The 24,071-nt window shown below is 49.9% G+C and overlaps 1 protein-coding gene across 1 annotated transcript in view; it reads left to right on the top strand.

The window, feature by feature from the left end:
- The first annotated feature begins 7,662 nt into the window (after positions 1–7,662).
- Positions 7,663–24,071, top strand: part of LOC144122187 (endothelin-converting enzyme 1-like) — a 168,247-nt gene continuing 151,838 nt past the window's right edge. Inside the window, exon 1 of the mRNA XM_077655762.1 lies at positions 7,663–8,449. Coding sequence (XP_077511888.1) covers positions 7,790–8,449 — 660 coding nt within the window. The 5' untranslated portion in view covers positions 7,663–7,789. The remainder of the gene's footprint in view (positions 8,450–24,071) is intronic.

The raw sequence follows: 24,071 nt of genomic DNA, 5'->3' as shown, positions 1-24,071 counted from the left end.
ATATAACTTAACTCAGATGAAAAGATAATGCTTTTTAATAGGAAGCTAATAACATCAACGAGAAAGAGTACCCCGTTGCATTTAGCAACGGGGTGCATTTTGTAAAATGTTTTACGCAAGCAATTGGGTTTGAAATTTTTTCGTTAAGTCAGACTCGCCTGTTCAACGCATTGGTGCTGCTTTAGTCTGCTTGCCTGTAACAAGCTGCAGAATCATTGTAATGTGGTTCTAGGGAGATGCGTTTTTATATTTTCCGTGCATAACTCGCACAGAACACGCGGCGATGCTAGTTGTGAAAAAGTAATTCGTCGCAATACTCTTTTTTTCTGATGACGTGCACAGAGAAAGACAGGACGGTACAGACGCTGTCCCATCCGGAACGGGACTGCTTGTTCATCTGAAATTACTGGCTCCAGAAAAAAACAAACTCGCAGGCCGTTTATAGTATTTTTCGTCAATTTGTCATGACTACAATTTGCTGTTAACCTTTGGCGATTTTACTGCGAAAGCAATACTGCTTGAGGTTTCCGTTCTTGGCCGTCGTCCCGGAGAATCCACCATTGACCTTTAGCGTGACCTATGTGTGACGTCATACCAGTTGTGGAAAAGCGGGGCCCCAACTCGGCTCGTCGCGATCGTCCTAGCGAATCCTCCATGCTGCAGCTGCGTGCCGCTGCCGCGAGGGGCGCTCGTTGTACGTGCCCTCCTCTTTGAAGCTAGGTCAATGTGTCTTAGAACGCGCAGCTACAGAAAAAAATTTAACGAAGAAGATGACACATGTGCTGTGTGTGGTGAATCTGAAGAAACAATAGAACACCTCATCCTAAAATGCTACGGTATCCATCCCGATGTCGATGCAGGCACAGTCACTCTTCCTGAGGCCTTGGGGTTTAGAGATAACAATAGTCATGTAAATAAATCTGCGGTGGAAATTAGCAAAAAGCGATCGGAGGATTGGTGACACAAAAGCAGAGAGGTGACATAAGTTTTAAAGTGTAGGAAGACGTTTTTATTTAAAGGAAATGGCCAATTGTATTAACAACTTACAGCAGAGTAAACAAAAATAAAGGAAAAAAAACTGAGCATAGTGGCAACAACCACTGCCCCGTTTCAAAGGGGACGCTCCTACCTTCCATCCATCCATTCCGTCCGCCTAAAGCCCCTTGATAATTTGAAAGTAGCGACACTCTCCTCCGCGCCGCGCTTTCCTCCTCGATTCTCCTCGCGCGGCGGATGCGAGCTCTGCGCACGACACGCTTTTTCTCCTTGGCGCCCTCCGGCCGACCGCAGCAGTGAGTGAAGCGCGTGTTTTTGGGCCAGGTTTGCGCTTCAGGAGTGCACAAAAGATCTGAAAAATTGCTAGAAAATCATTGAGAATGCCGAGAGTAACGTTCATGAGGAGATTGGTTTCTTCTTAGAACTGTGTGAATAGGGAATACTGATGTAAACAAAGCTTTCAGGCGAGTTCGGTACTGCAGACACTTAAGTCACATGATAAGGTGCTTTACTTTGTGCTCCTGACCTAGAACTGCCTCTGACTTTGTCTGTGCTTGCTTTTTTAGAGCGTGAACTCGGTCGCCGCGGTAAAACTTCGGAAAACGACCCAGGCTGGTGCTTTGAACTTCAAGATCAGAGAAGGTCAAAGCGGGACACTGTTTCGCTACTGGCAACCTATCAGTACAGACATAGTATATGTCACATGATCAACCGTGAGTTCGGATTATTGGTTAATTATACACTTATTTTGACCAATTACTGGGGGCCACATTAATTGATATTTAGTAAATTGGTCGAAATTATTCGACCGCTTGGGGATCTAACGTGCACTGACATCGCACAGCACGCTAAGACGCCCGTGTGCTGTGCGATGTCAGTGCACGTTAAAGATCCTCAGGTGGTCGAAATTATTCCGGAGCCCTCCACTACGGCACCACTTCCTTCCTTTCTACTTTCACTCCCTCATTTATCCCTTGCCTTACGGCGCCGTTCAGGTGTCCAACGACATACGAGACACATACTGTGACATACCAGACACATACTGCGCCATTTCCTTTCCCCAAAAACCAATTATTAGTATTATTATATTAAAACCCAAATTTGCGCTGCAGCATCGAGTCATATACCGTTGGAAAGCTTAGGCCAAGTGTAATGACACTGCGCTAGTCAGCGATCCGCATTAATCTGCGTTAATTAGTTAATTTTGTATAAAACCAAACAATGAGCTAGACGATGAAGTCATATACCTTGTGGCTGGAACAGCGCAGCACGAGACAAAGAAGGGACAGGCGGGACACGAGGCTTTGTCTCGCGCTGCACGCTTCCTGCCACAAGATCATGCACCAACCAGCCTAACATTTCACCTTGTTAAAGCCATATACCTTTGAAAAGCTTAGGATGAATGGAAATGCTCTGAATTAGTGATCCCTATTAATTAGCGTTATTGAGCTATATGCAATCAAAACCACACTTTGAATTTTAGCATCGAGTCATATACCTTTCGAAAGCTTAGGTTCAGTGCAAATGAGGTGTGCTAGTTATCTGCCCGAATTAATTAGTGCTAAATATTTAGCTGCAGTTAAATCCAAACTTTGCACTATAGATGGAAAACTAAGGGCAAGCGTAAACGCGTTATGCTTGCTAGCCAAACTTAAAAAACCTCACAACAACAGAGCTAACATTGTAACTAGACTTAACACGAACTGCTTCGAAATGCTTTTCTTTGCTTGTGCATACAGTTGCGCACTTTCAATGCGATCAAGGAGCGCGGACAGTTATTCATCGAACATTATCAGGCACTGGTGTCAAGGAAGCTAAAGGATATACTCCGTGTACCTATGAGGGAATGCATTCCATATCTCTAGGCAAGATAAACGCCTCTCGATAATGTAATACTATACTTGATACTGAAATTTCGTTCCAGTATGTTGTAGGGGATATAAAGCTGGTATTTTGATTAGGCATCACCTAAAATGTATTATTAAAGAAAATGAGAGTATGGTCGGCAGGATGATTTGTTTTCGCTCACGCAAAAGAACTTTGACAAAATACACGTAACAGACGGGAGTATCACATAATATTCAGCATATACGGAAGTGCCGAAATGTTCTATGCAGTATTGAAGACAGTGTAGAAAAACATTCTCAAGGAAATACAACAGTGGTGTGTGTCATAGCTCAAATCAACGTCACTTTGTACATCTATACAGCAGTTTCATGCAACCGAAAGTTGATGGACAATGGGATCTCTCGCTAAAAGATTGTCTGTTGAAAATTGCGGATTTGCTATAAAGACGACGCTGCAGGTGCAAGAATTAGCACGTTTTGAGCCCAGTCGCTATTTGTAGAAAAGATGCAATGCGCGGATGCTTTGGAGATTCGTTCCGTTCTGGCCTCGCTTGCAAAATAACCTAAAACCGAAGCAGCAAACAACCCTCGAAGGATGCCTTCCAACCAACGGCGTCAACCATTTTTTATGACGTCGTGGTTGATCCCCTAACGTGAATATTATATATGGTATTATTAATACCGCATACCCATTATCAGGCCGCTTGCTGCTGTTGTACGCCCCAGGTGAAAATTTGCTGCTGGTTTTCTGCTGGGATCCTACTGGTTCCAGTAGTACTGGTTTATTAGCACATTCCCAGCATCTGATGGAACCAGCAGCTGATGGAACCAGTAGGTGCTGGGGCCATTAGCTTCCATACAGCACCGAAACATTACATTTAATTCTGTGTAGATAAATCATTCATGCAATATCTCCTTTAATTTTCGAAATTTTCTGAAACTTTAAAACAAATAGTAACTTCCTAAACGTTAAGCATGCACAAAAAGAAAGAGCAAAAAACGCTCGAAACCAACGGTAACTGGTAAACTCACCCTGCAGGGCCATGCAAATCTACCCATAGTAGGAACACAAGTACAGCTTTAAACCCCACTTGAAAAGCAGCCATATAAACAGCCCCATAATATACATACAACTTCCAAGTGTAACCCGTACTCACATTCTAATACCAATTATGGCCTGACTCATGCTTATATACCCCTCAATATGGGTCTCCCACAGGTGTTAGTGGGGAATGGTTAATAAACAAAATCTCTCATTAAATTTTGACACTATTTAATCAATTTTAGCACTCACAGTTGAATAGATTTAGCTGCAAAATTTTGTTAGCTGAACGATATTGCTACCATGCAAACAAAGGAAAAAGGCCTCCGAAAAAAAAAACAGCAAAAAGTCCTGATGCTGAAATTAGTGAAACCAACAGAAAACCAGTAAGCACCTTGCTGGAACCAGTACAACCAGCAGAAAACCAGTAAGCACCCTGCTGGAACCAGTACAACCAGCAGAAAACCATTCCAAACACCCTGCTGGAACCAGTACAACCAGCAGAAAACCAGTAAGCACCTTGCTGGAACCAGTACAACCAGCTGTAAACCAGTAAGCACCCTGCTGGAACCAGTACAACCAGCAGAAAACCATTACAAACACCCTGCTGGAACCAGTACAACCAGCAGAAAACCAGTAAGCACCTTGCTGGAACCAGTACAACCAGCAGTAAACCAGTAAGCACCCTGCTGGAACCAGTACAACCAGCAGAAAACCATTCCAAACACCCTGCTGGAACCAGTACAACCAGCAGAAAACCAGTAAGCACCTTGCTGGAACCAGTATAACCAGCAGTAAACCAGTAAGCACCCTGCTGGAACCAGTACAACCAGCAGAAAACCATTCCAAACACCCTGCTGGAACCAGTACAACCAGCAGAAAACCAGTAAGCACCTAGCTGGAACCAGTACAACCAGCAGTAAACCAGTAAGCACCCTGCTGGAACCAGTACAACCAGCAGAAAACCATTACAAACACCCTGCTGGAACAAGTACAACCAGCAGAAAACCAGTAAGCACCTTGCTGGAACCAGTACAACCAAAAGGAAACCATTACAAGCACCCTGCTGGAACCAGTACAACCTGCAGGAAACCAGCAGGAAACCTGCTGGTTCCAGCCGAATCAGTACAAACCAGTAGATTCCCATCAACAAATTTTCACCTGGGGCGCAACAGCAAGACACAGGGCTTGCACGTTGCAATAAAGCACGGCGCTGTAATATTCGCTCGCAGAGCCTAGGAGAAAAATGGCGCGGCGGAAAAATAAAAACACAAGCAAAACGCCGGACGCGCGCGTTTCCAAGGGCAACGGCAGGGAGACCAATCGTCGCTCAGGAAATCGGGCGGAGAGCCAGCCCTCAGGGAAGAGGCGAGGAGTAGGCGAGGAGGTCGCGCGGCGGCGGCAAAGTTCAATGGTTGGCGGAACTTTATTATTATCAAGGGGTTTTATTGACGTCATGCCAGCTGTGGAAAAGCGGCCCCCCAACTCGGCTCGTCGCATAGTCCCAGCGAATCCTCCACGGTATGTCGGATGATGTGTATAAGGTGAAGCTGCAACGATGTGCTGCAGCTAAGAAGCGGCGGCGTGCGGAAGAAACGGATGAAGAGCGGGAACAACGTTTAGCTAAGCGGCGTGCATTTGTAGTCGTTATGGGAAGCGCGAAAGAGACGCAACAGCGACAGAACGAAGTGAGGAATAATAATAATGTTTTTTGGGGAAAGGAAATGGCGCAGTATCTGTCACATATATCGTTGGACACCTGAACCGCGCCGTAAGGGAAGGGATAAAGGAGGGAGTGAAAGAAGAAAGGAAGAAAGAGGGGCCGTAGTGGAGGGCTCCGGAATAATTTCGACCACCTGGGGATCTTTAACGTGCACTGACATCGCACAGCACACGGGCGCCTTAGCGTTCTGCCTCCATAAAAACGCAGCCGCCGCGGTCAGGTTTGAACCCGGGAACTCCGGATCAGTAGCCGAGCGCCCTAACCACTGAGCCACCGCGGCGGTTGAGATAATGGAAGCGAGGGCTGCGTTCCAATACTCTAGACGTCTAACAAGACGTCTAGTGTGACGTCTAGGAAGCAGTCTACATGTGCATGTATTGGAACTTGTCTAGTGCTCACGCCGCCTCGCGGCATAATAATGTAACTAAAGCTTATGAACAGTTGTACTACTATTTTTCACAAACTGAGCAATAAAGATAATTAAAAACGTGTTTTCAACAAGTTTACACATTTCTTCTGGAATGAATTTGCGCGTAAACCGGACTGGTGGATGTGCCTATCGGTCAGTCTACTTGTAGCAGACGGGACCGCTCTCCGAAGACGACGCTAAAGAGATATGCGATTATTCTTTTATTATTGATGCTCAACTGTACATGCTCCTCGAGCGTGCTCGTCCAGACGGTCCTGTAAACATAAGAATACGAAAGACTGTAATTAATATGCGCGAAATACGATACGGCTAATATACTCTGCAACAGGAAAACACATACGTGACATTAAACCCGCTGTCTGCCCTACGTGGCACTCGGAGACAGCGAGAGACCTAAATACAGCAGCGATCTTTAATCCTGCAACGACTAAAATCAATTCGCAACATGCCGGTGTATTTGTTCTATGAGTGTAGAGATAAAAAAGAATGCACGCGAAAGAGCTGATGCAACTAATACAGCAACAGAAGAACACATTTTTTAACCGTCACGCCAGCCGTCTTAACGCCCGTCGAGGAAACCAACGACAGCGACGAGTATTCTCTAAAATCAAGTGCTAAGACATCGTCCGGATCACGTAAACAGACCTACAGCGTCCGCTGCTGTAGCAAAGCTCTCAACTGCACGATTTTCTCCTGCGTAATTTACTGCTAGGAATCGCACGTCCACGAAGATTAATTAGCCACTAGTTTGCGTACCAAATAACATTATGGAATGACTCACATTTTTCCTTTCCTATACTCCGTGTACAGTCCGACGCCCGCAAGAGCACGACTCGCTCATCCCCGTATATCAGCTCCGCCATCTTTAGACAGCAAGTTAGCCTGCATCGATGTGGACTTCGGCGAAGCAGTCTTATGAGACTGCTTCGCCGAGAAATGGAACGCGTCCCAAGATGGCGGCTGTCCGGCTAGACGTCTAAGTAGCCGTCTACTTGGGAGTATTGGAACGCAGCCGAGGAAGGGACAACGCGCCGCAAGACTCGAGAAGCGTCGTAACGAAGATGCGGCTTGAAGAAGTGCCGCGTCCCGTAGTGACTCTTCAACTGCGGAAGAGACCGCTTTGAATTCTCGAGAGCGTCGGAATGAGACGCAGCGTAGACGACGTGCCAAGGAAACGAAGCTTTCGCAGTTCAACTAGGGTTAACCAGAGCTAAACCACAGCCAATTTTTTTTTCATGCTCTATGCACACAATCGGCAAATTACAGTTAGTTTTTGGCGTTATACGTTAAAGAAATTGCGATGGAGTGCAATTTGTAAGCAAATAAAAAAATCGAGCCCAAGCGCTCTACACAGCGACCCCATGAACTTAGCCCCTGTACGCACGAGCGGTGGCTTTCCCTCAAAGAGAGGAACATGATGGCGGACCTTCGCGCAACTCTGCTCCCTGCGGGAGCATATACAGGAATAGTACTGGTGATTAAAGTCAATTAAAGTCACTGTTCCAGTGACTTTACTGGTGATCTATTCTCAGTGCCGCCTAGCGGGCGTCGGAGCTACAGCAAAGATAGGTCGTTACAGCGACGTCCAACAAGCGGCGCCACCGCCCCATACAAAAAAAGAAAGCGTTGCGGGGTCAGCGGCATCTCCGGTGGGCCGCAGGCAGGAGCCGGTTTTCGGTGCGCTTTGAAAAGTTGCCCGGGTTGTTTTGGGCTGCGGCGCGGTGGCGCGCAACAAGTGGGCCTGCGACGACATGGACGACAAGAGTGAGCCGCGCGAGAACGACAAGTGCATGGAGCCCGAGTCGGCGGCGCCCGCCGGCGGTATGTCCAAGCTCCGCGCCCAGGTCACCTCGGCCGTGGCCAACATCCCCTCGCTGGTGATCGTGCTTCTGTGCGTGCTGCTGTTGGTCTTTTTCGTGATCATCGTCGCCCTCTCGGTCAAGGTGCACTCGGGCGCCGGGGTGCCCGACGCGCGCTGCCTGACAGCGTCCTGCCTGCGCTCCGCCGGCCGCGTGCTGGAAGGCCTCGCGGTGGACGCCGCCGCGCCCTGCGACGACGCGCACGCATTCGCTTGCGGCCGCTGGGGCGGGGATGCCGCGGCGGCGCTGCGGCGCCGGGCGCACCACGCGGTCCGGCACCTGGTCGACCTGGTGCCCGTGGAGGGCGAGCAGAAGTCGGCCGCGGCCAAGGCGAAGCGCTTCTACGAGACGTGCATGGAGCCGCGCAGCCTGAGCCAGGACGCGCTGGCGCTGCTCATCTACCGACTGCGGCACGTGGGCGGCTGGGAGCTCATCGGCTCCTCCTCGTGGTCGCTGCAGAGCTGGGACCGCGACACGGCGCTCGAGAAGCTGCAGGTGGACCTCGGAGTGAGCCCCTTCTTCGCGCTGGGAGTCGCCGACCGCACCATCCGGGTGAGACGCGATTGACGCCGTCCTGTTTACGGCCTTGGAGGGGACGACCCCGTTTCTGGCCGCTCGCGCCCCGATTTTCACGGAGGTAGCAAATAAGTGAGCAGATGTCAGGACCCTGCCAGTGCTGCCGTTATTCGAGCAGGCTGTTTGAAGGTTCGCGATAGCGGCCCCGGACACGACTGCGCTGCAGCCAACTCACTGCACGTTCTCCGAGCGAAGGTCCGGCGAAGGTAGCGGGTAGAAATGAACCTGCGGAATTGGTTACTAGGAAGACGTCTGCTGGGAGAGCAACATGTGTGAGAAGCGGTTGAGATAATGGAAGGTGCGTGTTGGAGACCTCGCAAGGGGCAAAGCCGAAAGAGCAGGCTTGAAAGAGAGCTAGGTCCAGGGCTTCACCGTGCTCCCAGGCGGCGCGAGCGTCGTCGCGCCATAGAGTTAAAAGCCCCATTACGCAGAAACTCTAGCCCTCTAGCGTCGGCGTTGTGAGGGAAAAATCGCGAGCGTGACTGTGGCAGGTCACCGCGCGGGCTAGCTTTGCACTAGTACAGTTCTGGACAGGCCGGGTGCAGAGCGCGTAGGAACTTTCTTCCAAGTCATGCAATATTGGGCACATTTCAAGCAGCTGCGGTTGGCACTACCGGCGCTGTTCCAGCCTTTTTGGCTGCTTTAGTAATGCTGTCACACTATATTGCACCACGAACGGCAAACTCAGCGACAATGTTCTGCGAAATGCAGCTTCGGATAAACGCAGCGATTCGGCCGCTCCCAGTCGACAGACAGAAGTGACAGCCAGCAGGCGAACAGGCGCACCCAGTAGGTCGACACAGTTGTTGATATTCGTGATAATGCGCGGCAGAAGTTCTGTATCGGAGAAGTCGCACTTTTGGTAGCTATCCACGCTCTTCTGGCGCGCGCAAGTCCCGGTGACGCTTTTGCAGGAAGATTGTGTTCGCAAGAAGGTCACGCGTCGAGGGAAACACGAAACCCCCACGCATTTCACTGTACCTTTCACGTTGTTACGTTCCTGATCCTTTAGCTTCAGCAGGAGTGCATTTGAAATTTTCCCGCGTACGGGCACCCGCCGGTGTCGACGAGAGGTGAAGGAAAATATTTGGACCTTCTCTTAATTGGATCATTTCAGAGAAATTATGGCAGCAGCTGTCAATTCCAGTCACCACTTTAACCATTCAACGCGAGAGGTGTGGTGACAGCTGTCATTTGTCGTGGCGTGACGGTTCTGCTAGCGCGCGTCAGCTACTCGGCTTTGCGCTTGTCAGCGGAATCTCTATTTTACTCCATGGTGGAAATCAAGCCCCGCTTTCGTGCATTTTGCTGTTTTATTTTCAACAGTTTTTCACAGCAACCGAGTTCCACGGTAATGAATTCAGAGTGTTCGAAAATCCTCCTGAGCGGATTCGCAGCGAGTCTCGAGGGCTTCCGCGGACTGAAAAGGGGAACGTTTTTGCCGGCTAGTTGGAGCATACTTAAAGGGGTTTGCAGCGCAGACAGGCAGAACGCAGGAAGAAACGAGGTGACAGAACAGAGCGCTCTTTTCTGTCACTTCGTTTCTTCCTGTGTTCTGTCTGTCTGCGCTGCAAACCCCGTTGTGAAAACGGAGCGCTTTGGAATGTGTGAATCCACCTTCAGCAGTTAAAGGGGGAGCGCAGTCTGTGTGTGAGTAGATTATTGGTTGAAGCACAGGCCTCCCCATTACCTGCGAGTTGGGGCGGTCTCCTTTGCTGGTGGCGCAATGGTTTGCTTGGCCACCAAACGTCGCCCTCCTTATCGCGGAGGCTTACGTGACGGCGGGGAGCATGTTGTCAAACAGACGGAGTCAATTTGAAAACCGCCTGCGCTATATTTATCTAAGGCGGTCCATTGTCATTGTTATCGGCATTCAAGTGGAAACAGGCTTGTGTGCTTATCGCCCTAGACCAGTGGGCGGCATTCCAACAACCGCGACGGGAGTCGCTAAAGGTGGCGCCTGGGTAGATAGATGAGCTGCTCTCCTTACGATTGCCTTACAGTGAAGACTGAATCTAGGAACCACAGTACAGACATCGTGCTCTTGCCCGAGGGGAATCGAAGGCATTCTTAAATTCAAATTCCTAGGCTGCCGCCGCACGAAGATAAAGATGTAGTCAGAGAGAGTCGACTTTTACTGGGAACAAAAATTTGATGGCAATCATTTTGTTAGACGCACGAAACATACGCGCTGCATGCGGAGTCCAGGTCCAGGCGATGCAGCCGCAGCAACACGAGTCGGGAAGGAATCACGGAGGCAAGGCATTCTTCCAAAGAACACGCGTTTTGCGAAGCTGCAGTTTCGACGTACGCCTTTTGAGTATACGCCCCAATGTGGCCGTCGCCGTATTGCTCCTTGTGTGCGCCAGCACGGTGGCATAAGCTAGGTCAGGGTGTCTTAGAACGCGCAGCTACAAAGAGAAATTTAGAGAAGAAGGTGACACATGCGCTGTATATATGTGGTAAATCTGTAGAAACACCCGATACTCGAATGTGATGGTATCCATCCCGACGTCGATACAGGCGCAGTCACTCTCCTTGATGCACTAGGGTTTAGAGATAACAATGGTCATGTAAATAAATCTGCGGTGCAAGTTAGCAGAAAGCGATTTGAAGATTGGTAGCTCGAAAACAGAGAGGTGACATGTGGCTAGAAGTGTAGGGTTAAAAATTTAGAAGGATGGCAGACTGGGCGAGTTGGTGTTCTATGGTGACAAGAAACATCATCCAGCGCTAGACAACTGGACCAGAAAGAGGAGGAAACTAACACAGCACCGTGTTTGTCTCCTCCTCTGTCTGGTCTGGCTGTCTAGCGCTTTTCGAATTTTCTTGTTACCTTAAATATTTAATCGAAGAAAATGGCGCGTTTATAGGCCGATTTACCTTTATTACACCGCCAAAGAAAAAAAAAACGCCTAGGATGGTGTCAGCTGCCACCATCGCGTTTCAACGGGGACGCTCCTCTCACCCATGCTATGGGCGCGGAGCAGACAGTTCGGCAAGCCGCCTCCGTCGCCGCAATCTGTGCGGAATTTGCCATCAGGGCGCGGTTATGAAGGCACTAATTCGAAATTTTTTTTTCTCCTTTGGTACGCACTACGCACACCGTGGTGATTGCGGTGTAGCTGGTGATTGCGAAAGATAAATTGTTCGGGGGGAGACAGCTGCAATTTTCTGAACGTATTGTGGCAGTGTGATATTTTCTCGCCCGTGTATGGCGCCGTTGTTATGATCGCATCTGGCTGGGTTATCGAACTTGCCGTCTCGCACGGGCTCCGCAGGAGCGTAAATGTATCTGCGTAATTCCCACACTTTGCACGCTGGCAGAAGCTTTGCACTTGAAAGGGAGTACACCGAGGATGGTGGACGCTTTGTTTCGCAGTGGGCAGTTTTTTATTCCAAGTACTGTACAAAATCATGACAGCTGGGCGCGTGCCAGACTCGGCAAAATGTTTTTGCGGAAGCGGGTACGACTGTCAGCCAAACAAGGATCGCCCTTCTTCGGTGGAGGCCTCTCTAGTCGCCCGGGGGTCGGCTCAGCTCTGACCAGCTGGGGTGCCTCACACAAACCAATGCAGGAAGCAGCACGCTGACGAGGGCGTCACGCAGTGCAGTGTAATGCTCGCCTTGTAAGTACCACGGCGTCAGCTGTAAAGAGTGTACTATATATACGATAGTTGTGAGTGGTTAGTAAGCGCCTAATTAGACCTCGGCAATGCATCAGCGATGACTACCTGCCCTAAGTATTCCTTAGGGCAGGTAGTCACCGCTGATCCGGATCATGCGTCGGAGATAACATTATAATAAACTGCACATCTCCAACCAAAAATGTTAACTTTAACCTAACGTTTCGAAGCCGACTCGGCTCCTTCATCAGGGGTGACTGAGGGCAGTAGCTAGCGTCTTATAAGAATGGAGGGGAGGGGGGGGGGGGTGAAAAGAACGACAGCTGTGTCGCGCAAGACGCGGGGGAGGGGGGTTTAGGCTGTTAGTCACGCCGGCGCACTGCAGGGAGGTGCTTAATGGCGACTTTTTTTCGTTGAGTTGAAGAGCGAAGTCCCTGGGCATATACTGGGGGCAGGTTTCCTTTTGTGCGATTGATATTGTTCGGGGTGCTTTGGATATGCCAGGATTCCAGAAGGAGCCTCTTGTGGTAATTTGTTTCAGTTCCGAGGATGCGGGTTTTTAGAAGCTCTCTTGCGAATTTGCGGACGTCGTTCTTATATTGCAGAATTCTTTCTTTGAAATTTTTCTTTTTTTGCCGTTTTTGGACGTCCTCGTGTCCCGAAACGACAATACATGGTTTGCATGTGACGTCACGTCCGGCGGCGCGCGCTGCGGCGGACATGTTGGTGCAGTCTGTGCGGAGTCGGTGGAGTGCGTATCGCACGCGTTTCCTCGCTAGTGGTAACACGTGCAATTTTGTTGCCTTTTGTGTGGCATGCCGCCGCTTCTCAGTAAGCAGCCTTTAGACGCTAAATACCGCTTAGATCTTACGGGGTCGGAGCGCGTTCGGTATGCGGAAAAAGTGCGTCTCTGCGATAATATCGACCCGTTCATGCTGTGGCCGGGAACGGACACAAGCGATGTCGACATATTTCCAGAGATTTGTTACGGTGGCATCGTCAATTACCTTGTTTTTTCTGCAAGCTTTCTGACCCTTGAAGAAATGAAGGCGTTTAAGTCCACCGAGGCGCATAATTATTTCACTAGCGGCTGGGTGAAGGGACTGTCGGCAAAACAGCTGCAAGGGAACAAGGTGCTTCTACTTGGAGAGGTAAGCCGCAGGGCATTGATCTTTGTAAGGATTAGAGTAAAGAAATAACGGTTATTAAATCCACAAGTGACTGAGTGTAAGCAATCACTCAGTAAAGTTTTAAAAAGAACTGTTTACAAACTGTCAGGCTAGTGATTCATTTCTTCATATGTACTGAACCTGGACGACTTCAGATTAAATCACGAGTTATTCTATTTTTATGGGCATATGAAAGGAACCGTTGCTGGTTTATCTTAGTTTGGAAACCCAACAAGTTATTGCGCAAAAAAGAAACGGTCATGCGTGGAGAGATTGTTATCGCTCACTACAGATTTGTCGACCAACAATTTAGGTCTCGCCTGTCGCGTCGCGCACTATGGCCCGCATTAAGTGATCAAGCTCATCGCTGTTGCCGTTTTCGACGGTCCGGTAGCGCGACAAGATCGACAGTGACGTGTGCCTTCGCAGAGATGTGCCCAATGTTAATTTGGATTCGTAGCCTCCATTGTTCCCGACTCCTCAGCCTGACACTCCGCTTGAGCCGCGCGTTTCTGGGTCCGTCGTCTTGCCGCGCGAGCGTGGCGACCGGGATCACCATGTTTTGCGCTGTAGCCGAGCAAAAGCGTAGGGGCCCAGTCCGGGCCCGTCTCCTCCCACAGTTTTGATGGTCTGCCTACAAAGTGCAAGAAAAATTTGTTTAAAATGAGATTTTCCGCTATGCTTGTACGTCATGCACCTAAATAAACACTGTGCATATGCAACGGACTTACCTTTTACGAAGTGGGCGCCGCAAACACGTATGCCCGTCCTTTCGGTGTTGAGAGCGGCACGTTTTATACGAGCCAGCCACACCTCCCGTCGCTTCGCGCATAAAGCTTTCGTACGGTCACCTTGATGCTCGATGACCTTTGGAAGACGAAAAAAGTTTGTGTTTGTTGATTTCGCCCAACAAGTGCGGTTGGAGCCTCCAACAACAGCGCAGATAACCATCGCAACGCCGTCGAAGTACACCGTACGCGCGAATTGCATCAAGTGCACCACGGCCGCTGCGACTGCACCAACATGGCGGAACAGTATCCCAGGCTTCCCAGCTACGACGTCAGTGCAAGCCATGTATACCCTTTGATTCTCCGTATACCGCAAACCAACCCACTCAGGCCGGTATCTCCACTTCTCTTCGAACCGCCCGACACTCCATAAAGCATCAGTGGTGAAGACGCTGTTCAGAAGAGTTGAGACACACTGCAGCACAGAACTTGACAGAAAAAAAGAACAACGCACGATATTCAAAGAACTCATCATGAAAACCATTCGACGTCAAAAACACAACATTCGTCAAGAAATCAACGCACAAAGACCAACTCCACCACCAAAATACGTCAGTTTACCTTATGTCGGAGGTATCAGCGAGACCATCGCCCGAATCCTGCAAAAATCGGGTCGCCAGGTTGCGCACAAGCCCACAAACACCGTTGCGCTTTGTCTACCTGTTCCCAAGGACCGGCCGCCGAGAGAACGAGCCCAAGGCATTGTCTACCAAATTCCATGCGCCGACTGCGACGCAAGCTACATCGGCGAAACCAAAAATTTCAAAGAATTCGGCAACATAAGAATAATAATAATAATTGGTTTTGGGGGAAAGGAAATGGCGCAGTATCTGTCTCATATATCGTTGGACACCTAAACGGCGCCGTAAGGGAAGGGATAAGGGAGGGAGTGAAAGAGGAAAGGAAGGTGCCGTAGTGGAGGGCTCCGGAATAATTTCGACCACCTGGGGATCTTTAACGTGCACTGACATCGCACAGCACACGGGCGCCTTAGCGTTTTTCCTCCATAAAAACGCAGCCGCCGCGGTCGGGTTCGAACCCGGGAACTCCGGATCAGTAGTCGAGCGCCCTAACCACTGAGCCACCGCGGCGGGGCCAACATAAGAACGACGTCCGCAAATTCGCAAGAGAGCGCAATCCTGTAGCCGAACATTCCGAGGACTCCGACCATAGAATCAACTTCGAAGAAACCCGCATCCTCGGAACCGAAACAAATTACCACAAGAGGCTCCTTCTGGAATCCTGGCATATCCAAAGCACCCCGAACAATATCAACCGCACAAAAGGAAACCTGCCCCCGGTATATGCCCAGGGACTTCGCTCTTCAACGCAACGAAAAAAAGTCGCCATTCAGCATGTTGCAAATGCGTCGCAAGCCCCAAGGGTAGCGTTGGCCTGGCGGCCTGGGGCAAAGCTGGAAACATCCGAAGGTCCTGGCAAAGGATGAGTCGACTGCCAACAGAACAACTTGTTTATTCTGGCATCGCAAAAGAGCAGCCGGTCAGGGCGACCACGTTACTCGACGGAAGAAATCGAAGTCTCTCTGGCGTCCGGGGCAGCTGCCTTTATACCCACGGAGTCGAGGGCAAGAAGGAACGGCTCGGGAGGAGGGCCGGCGCCGGTCAGACCTCCTCGCTTCCCAGTTGGGGAGCTCCTCTCCCCGGCTGCCGCGCTTTGACAAGCGTGGGCACTAACATGCACACACACACACGCACACACGAAGACACGTGGCATTGAAACCTGCCTGGACGCGCTTGGCGGGAGGCGTTGCGGCAGCACTGAACGGGCCAAAATGACCGCCACTTTGAACGAAGCCCCGGCGTCCGTTGCATCCGCGCCGGCTATACCGCGCGTCGTAGGCGAAACGTAACAAGCACCTCCCTGCAGTGCGCCAGCGTGACTAACAGCCTAAACCCCCCTCCCCCGCGTCTTGCGCGACACAGCTGTCGTTCTTTTCACCCCCTCCTCCCCTCCATACTTAAAAGACGCTAGCTACTGCCCTCAGTCACCCCTGATGAAGGAGTCGAGTCGGCTTCGAAACGTTAGGTTAAAGTTAAAATTTTTGGTTGGAGATGTGCAGTTTATTATAAGTCTTCAAACCCAGCCAGGCAGGTAAATCTGTCAAAATGTTTAGTTTTTAATCAATCCGTGCAGATTTCGGGCTAGAAGCTATGCAGCTTGCGAAGAAGTACATCAAGACCATGCAAGGCATCTCGGTGTTCAAAACGCACCTGGAATTCGCCAAGATATGCAAAGAAAGCAAGGTTTTACCCCAGAGCCTACGACTACGACGCCTGGTACCCACACCAGAAGGACGAAACATCATCAGCAAGGCAGAACAGCACCTAGTGACGGCACGGATACATGAGTGCCGTAGCGTGATTAGGAAGAAACAAATCGATGCCTTCTTCGCCCGCCGACAACTCGAGCACAAGATGCCCAACCTAGTGACGTCTATCGAGGCATTTGCCAAAGAAACCGCATCATCAGAAGCCGACAAACACCGCACCAAGCAGGCAGAGAAGTTGTCGAAACTTGAACGCCGGCCCGAACAACCCCCACCGGACCATTCTGACCTCCTGGTCGCCAACTTCTCCTGCAGGAAGCTCACAACCACCGAAACGTCAATCCTAGCCAAGGGACACAGATTCAACCTCCAGGTTAAGACCCCCCCTTCCAGCAATCGTGTCTGCGCTTGAAGTCGGTATCCGGCAACTGGAACCTGGTGTACGAGAAGAGGTCAGGCTCAAAACAATAGGTGTATTCAATTCAGTGCAAGCACACCGAAAAGAATCAAACCTAAATCCGGACGAAATGCAAGCCCTGCGAGACCTCAAGACAGACACCAACATAGTGATCCTCCCAGCGGACAAGGGCAACACAACAGTCGTTCTGGACAGACGGGACTACGAAGAGAAAATATCCACCTTACTCAGCTGTCAAGAATATGCAAAATTGAAGAAGGACCGCACAACCACTACCCAAGCAAGGCTAAACAAAACATTGGAAGAAGTATTCGAAAAACACCCCACCTTCCGAAACCTCTACCTTCAGTCATTGAGCACCAACGGATCAGCTCCAGCATTCTAAGGCCTGCCCAAAGTCCACAAACCGGGGATCCCTTTGCGCCCGATTGTCGACTTCCGGTGTTCCCCTCTTCGCTCTTTGTCAGAATACCTTCACAAACTAATATCCCCAATCGCAGGAAAAACAGCGACCCATATCCGTTATTCCAGTCACTTCATCGAACCGGTGTCCCAAGCCACCCTTGAGGCCGGCGAATGCCTTGTCTCCTTCGACGTGGTGTGTCTGTTCACAAAAATCCCCGTGAAGCTTGCGGTGGCCGCTACCCGAGACGCCCTACAACGCGACGAGACACTCAGCGCACGAACCCCGCTGAGTGTAAATGATGTGTGCCGCCTCCTGGAGTTGTGGCTATCAAACACATACTTCTCGTCAAGCGGGGAATTTTACCGACAAGTGAAAGGAACACCAATGGGGGCATCCATCTCTGACGTCATGGCCAATTTAACAATGGAACACGTCGAACAGCGAGCCCTCAACTCATTCCACCCGAAACCAAAGATTTTCCTCAGGTATGTCGACGACTGCTTCGCCGTCATCAAAAAATCTGAGACTCAAAATTTCCTTCGTCATTTAAACTCCGTAGAACCTGACATTCAGTTCACGCTAGAGGTGGAACAAGAAAACTCCCTGCCGTTTTTGGACGTCCTCGTGTCCCGAAACGACAATACCCTTCAATTCTCCGTATACCGCAAACCAACCCACTCAGGCCGGTATCTCCACTTCTCTTCGAACCGCCCGACAGTCCATAAAGCATCAGTGGTGAAGACGCTGTTCAGAAGAGTTGAGACACACTGCAGCACAGAACTTGACAGAAAAAAAGAACAACGCACGATATTGAAAGAACTCGTCATGAACGGCTACCTAAAAGACTTTATTCAAAAAACCATTCGACGTCAAAAACACAACATTCGTCAAGAAATCAACGCACAAAGACCAACGCCACCACCAAAATACGTCACTTTACCTTATGTCGGAGGTGCCAGCGAAACCATCGCCCGAATCCTGAAAAAATCGGGTCTCCAGGTTGCGCACCAGCCCACAAACACTGTTGCGCTTTTTGTCTACCTGTTCCCAAGGACCGGCCGCCGAGAGAACGAGCCCAAGGCATTGTCTACCAAATTCCATGCGCCGACTGCGACGCAAGCTACATCGGCGAAACCAAAAATTTCAAAGAAAGAATTCGGCAACATAAGAACGACGTCCGCAAATTCGCAAGAGAGCGCAATCCAGTAGCCGAACATTCCCAGGACTCCGACCATAGAATCAACTTTGAAGAAACCCGCATCCTCGGAACCGAAACAGATTACTACAAGAGGCTCCTTCTGGAATCCTGGCATATCCAAACCACCCCGAACAATATCAACCGCACAAAAGGGAACCTGCCCCCAGTATATGCCCAGGGACTTCGCTCTTCAACGCAACGGAAAAAAAGTCGCCATTCAGCACCTCCCTGCAGTGCGCCGGCGTGACTAACAGCCTAAACCCCCCTCCCCCGCGTCTCGCGTGACACAGCTGTCGTTCATTTCACCCCCCTCCCCTCCATACTTAAAAGACGCTAGCTACTGCCCTCAGTCACCCCTGATGAAGGAGCCGAGTCGGCTTCGAAACGTTGGGTTAAAGTTAACATTTTGGTTGGAGATGTGCAGTTTATTATAAGTCTTCAAACCCAACCAGACAGGTAAATGTGTCAAAATGTTTAGTTTTCGAAATAACATTAAGAATAACAATGCGGTGGAGCGCACGTGGCACGCTCTCTGAGATGGTGAATGGCAGTTTAACAACATCCCTCAAGAGAAAAGTGTACAACAGCTGTGTCTTACCGGTACTCACCTACGGGGCAGAAATGTGGGGGCTAACGAAAAGGGTTCAGCTGAAGTTAAGGACAACGCAGTGAGCCATGGAAAGAAAAATGATATGGGTAACGTTAAGAGACCGGAAGCGGGCAGTAGAGTGGGTGAGGGAACAAACGCGGGTTAATGACATCCTAGTCGGAACCAAGAGGAAGAAATGGGCTTGGGCAGGGCGTGTAATGCGAAGGCAAGACGTCCGCTGGTCCTTAAGGGTAACGGAGTGGATTCCAAGAGAAGGGAAGAATAGCACGGGGCGGCATAAGGTTAGGTTGGCGGATGAGATTAAGAAGTTTGCAGGCATATGGTGAATGCAGCTGGCAAATAGGGTTAATAGAGAAACATGGGGAAGGCATTTGCCCTGCAGTGGGCGTAGTCAGGGTAATAATGATGATGATTGTGCAGTAACACTTGTTGCGGGGCTAGTTGGTGCATAGTTCTATGTACAAATGATAGCGCGTTGTCTTGTCCACCTTTCTTGTGTTTGTCTCTTACTTTTGCGCTAACATTTATACATAGAATGGTTGTGCAGGATGAGGTTTATTAATTTTATTTATGTACAGCATATTGAAGGCCCTGAAATGGGTCCAGGCAGGAGGGGCAGAAATACATAAAAGAAAAACAGCAAATAATGTCGCAGGAAGCAAATTATCAGTAGCACACAGCAAGAAACAAGGAACAGCTCAGCAACAACCAATCATGTCAATGGAGTGAGCGCTGTTTAGCACTGACTCCAGAGAGTCTAGTTAGTGGCGTTGTGATGGGTTTAATAAATGTATCGGGACTTATGGAGAGTTTGCTATTGTTTAGTTGGAAAGGATATTCAGTCTGAAATTTTCTATGCGGACATTTTGTATGAGAGCCAGTAAAACTGTATTTCTCCAAGATAAAGCGAACAGATAATTTCTGACGGTGGTGGTGGTAGTGGTTTTATTAAAAATAACAGTAAAAAGGAAGGAAAAGATTTTTGCTAGCCCCGGCATCTGCCATCGATACTGAAGCACCTGAGCTGGGGCAGCGGAAATAAAGGATAGCAGGCAGAATGGAGAACTGAAATGAAAGAGGTGAGGGGACAGGAAGAGAGGATAGGGGGAGAAGTAATATGTACAAAATATTTACACAATAAGAAATCTGTCCAGGTTGTGAGTGTGTTTAGTTCATTTTAGAGAAATTAAATCACACACGCGCCTCGATGTTATTTTCTGTGTGGACGGTGCGTAGTCGAGTTTAGGTCTGATGATGCTGGCCAAGAGTTTTGCACTTCTAATTTATTTCCGAGGAAGCAAAAAGGAAACGTCCTCACGATTGTCTGTCTCCTTTTTTTGATGCGCCGCCGCCCCGCTTCGAGTTGATTGGTTCCCAGCGGCGCGAAACAAGGATCTGCAAACACAATTGGTGGGTTGCGTTCGCATGACGCCATAAAAACTGCCAGGTATTTAAGTCGAGCGCACGTACGAAAGACACTTAAGCTCCGCCTTGAGGGCATCTACGCAGAATTGCTCGTTCTCTGCCTCACAGTCATATGTCGCGACGACTCCTGGTACCGCTGCCAGCCAGCGCAGCGGTATTAAGCGCCGCGCCACTGGACTTGCAGGCGGCTGTTTCTATATATCACGGCCACCGGTAGGGGTGCTGCTCTCCCTGAGCAACCTGTCGCGACCGATTGTTAATTTAGCTCCCACGGTGGCCAGTTTGTTCACATATCAGTGGGCAGGTTGTGCCACAAGGTGGCGCGGCGCACTCCTTCCATTGGCTGCAGCTGGCGGGACGCTCCTCCGAGCTGAACCCGAGTTGCTCGGGTTGGTTCGGAGGTCAAGACAAGATTCTTGCTGTGGGGTGGTACGTCTGGAATAGTCACTAATATTTCTTTCCGGTGCTTGCGCAGTACTTGGGCAAAAAAAGGTATGGAGAATGACCCGGCGGTCTCACGCGGAGCTCCCCGTCTGCCGCACTGTCTGCTCCGTAGTTCACAGTATAGTAACGTCGCCATTGGCGACGGCCTCAGCCTGTAAGTGAGCATTTAGCAGCGCAGTGCGAACGGAGCACAGATGAGGCAGACGACGATTTAGAGCACGAAACGCTGCGGCGAGTTGCGTACCGTTGAAAGGGCCAGCGCTAGCCTGAGAAACGTCAGCAAACATGTGATGGCTCTTTGTATCTCTCGTGACCTTGCGAGCCTGGTATGTATTGAGATCCGTGTCAAGATTTAGCGAGCAGAAAATCCACTGAATACTCGAGGTTTTCGTGAGGTGTTCGTTTCCATCGAATTTTTTTTTCGCTCAGTGAGTACTCTGTTTGGTCCGTTTGGTTCTTACGGGATCGAAGTACAGTTGTCCAAGTTGGAGTCACATGATTTCCAGGTTCTCTCTTTACCTATCGGCGCCTCATGCATCAGGTGCAACGCTGTGGAAGGTACGGAAGTAGCCTGCATGAAAAAATAAAGGGAGGCGTGCTTGTTCTGTGTCCGAGTGGTCTAAGGCACGAGAAAGCGACAGCGTGTCGTCAGCAATAACAGCACATTCAATCAAGCTCGCGAGAAATGTATCATGTGGGAAGCGTGCAGGCAAAGCAGTTACTATTTTTGGCTCCACCACAAGGAACCCACAATGTAAAAAAATTGCACCCTAAATGGGGTTGTGAAAGGGGCTCTAATAAATTTGCGGTATGCCTGGGATAATAAAGCGCGCCGCTTCACGAAAATCGTCCTGCAAGAATTTTTAATGCGCTTTCCAGAAGCTGAGTTATCTGAAGTCAAAACTTGAATTTCAGCGTTTGCCCGCTCTTCCCTCTCCTCTCATCAGTTTTTGCACGCTGGAAGGTCGGCGCTCCTCCTCCGGACCCACCTCCGGGGGAGGAGCTTCCTGATCCACCAGAGCTACGCGGCTTACTGGCCGCGGCCATGGTAGCTGCCTGACGTCTGAAAGAATCTAACCACGAGACACTCGTCAGCTTGTGTACGCAGGTGCGAGCGACAGAGGAGGGTGCGAGCATGAAAAAGTCGCCGGAGAGGGCTCTCAAACTTTTGCGCGTGATTGTGGGTTCTCCACTGCCTGTAGAAGTGAATTATTTGGCTCAGGTGTTCACGACAGCCCAGTGCAGTGATTGAGCAAATTGGTGTGCTCTCCTCGGAAGGTGTGCATTTCCGTGCATAATGGCTCATTTCCGTGCCTTAAACTCGCACCCTCCCTAAAAGGGTGCGAAGTGTGGTTGTCACACCCCTGCAATACGGGCGTGATCGCTGCAGTTGCACCCTTTTTCCGATTGCATTACAGTTTCATAGGTTTTTGATGGCTTTAAAAGACGGTGGTCATTTTTTTTCTTTCTGCGCGCACTCCTTGAGGGAATCGTGAGGAGCAAAACCGCAAAACAGGACGCGGGACTGAGGCAGGCGACAACACAGGCCAACTGGCCTACAACCAAGTCCTTCTAACTTGGAGGGAAGCTAAACATTCTCTACGATGAGCTGCTGACGACCTTTTAAACTCTGCACTAGAGTTAGGCCACATTCTCACAGCCGGTTTTTCCCCTATTCCGTTGCGCCCGCAGCGGAGGAAAGGTGGTGTGTTTGGACCGGTTACTCCCCGAAATCGGGCGGCCGGTGCCGCTGGGCTCAGTTCTGCTGTACGTTTCCGTCGAGCAGAGGCGACGGACCCCCGCCCCACAGAGACCGCGCCAGTCACAGCGCGAGCTTGCTTCACGTGACCCACGGCTTGTTTGCTGCCAGCGAGAGATGGCGCTGGAGAGCGTCGCGGCGTTAACGCGGCGTAGGGTGCCTCGATGCTCGCGCCCCCCCCCCCCCCCCCCCCCCCCCCTCCGTCGCCACGGAAGGGCGGAGGGGGGCGCGAGCATCGAGGCACCCTAGCGCGGGTGCGCGGGACGAAGAAAAAAAGGCTTTTTTCCGTCGTGAGATGCACACCAGTCTTTGCGCCCCGAGAAGCGCCCGCTGGCCAATGAACAGAGAGCGGATGGCGGTTTTATTTAATTTGGCAATTACACGAGGTGTTCCAGCTAAACGAGTCTCTAAGTTTTGTGTTTGTATTGAGCGCGGGATATACCATAAGCGAATTTTAATCTGGGGCGCTCAAGTAGCACGGTATATTTTGAATTCCGCGCATTTTCTATTAGATTTCATAAAGAAACCTGCTCAGGCGATACCTTGTTAAAACGCTTTAGCCGGCTGCTTTTCAAGGTGACCTACAGCATTCGAAATGAACTTCTTCCCGAAGCTAATATTCAACTAGCTAGCTAGTTAATTGAAGTAATTAACCAGCTAACCATCTATATACTGCGATATATATATATATATATATATATATATATATATATATATATATATATATATATATATATATATATATATATATATATATATATATATATATTGTGTAGAAAGGTAAACGTATTTGGTTGCTATAAGTAAAATGCAAAGTTCAGAAATGCTTTAACCATAGATTTATTTTGAGCCGATGTTTCGGTGTGCTCGCCACACGTGGAGAAGACCAAATCCAAACATCCGCGGAAGTTTCCTTTCCGGAAACATCCCTTGGATGGATGGATGGATGGATGGACGGACGGATGGATGGAATGATGGATGGATGGATGGATTGATGGATGGATGGATGGACGGACGGACGGACGGACGGACGGACGGACGGACGGACGGACGGACGGACGGATGGATGGATGGATTGATGGATGGATGGATTGATGGATGGATGGATGGATGGATGGATGGATGGATGGATGGATGGACGGACGGACGGACGGATGGACGGATGGATGGATGGATGGATTGATGGATGGATGGATGGATGGATGGATGGACGGACGGACGGATGGATGGAATGATGGATGGATGGATGGATGGATGGATGGACGGACGGACGGACGGACGGACGGACGGACGGACGGACGGATGGATGGATGGATGGATGGATGGATGGATGGATGGATTGATGGATGGATGGATGGATGGACGGACGGACGGACGGATTGATGGATGGATGGATTGATGGATGGATGGATTGATGGATGGATGGATGGATGGATGGATGGATGGATGGACGGACGGACGGACGGAC

This window comes from Amblyomma americanum, chromosome 2 (assembly GCF_052857255.1).
Source record: "Amblyomma americanum isolate KBUSLIRL-KWMA chromosome 2, ASM5285725v1, whole genome shotgun sequence".
In the NCBI taxonomy this organism is placed as follows: Eukaryota; Metazoa; Arthropoda; class Arachnida; order Ixodida; family Ixodidae; genus Amblyomma; species Amblyomma americanum.
Note: the sequence above shows the minus strand (reverse complement) of the source record. Positions and strands in the feature narration are given on the sequence as shown.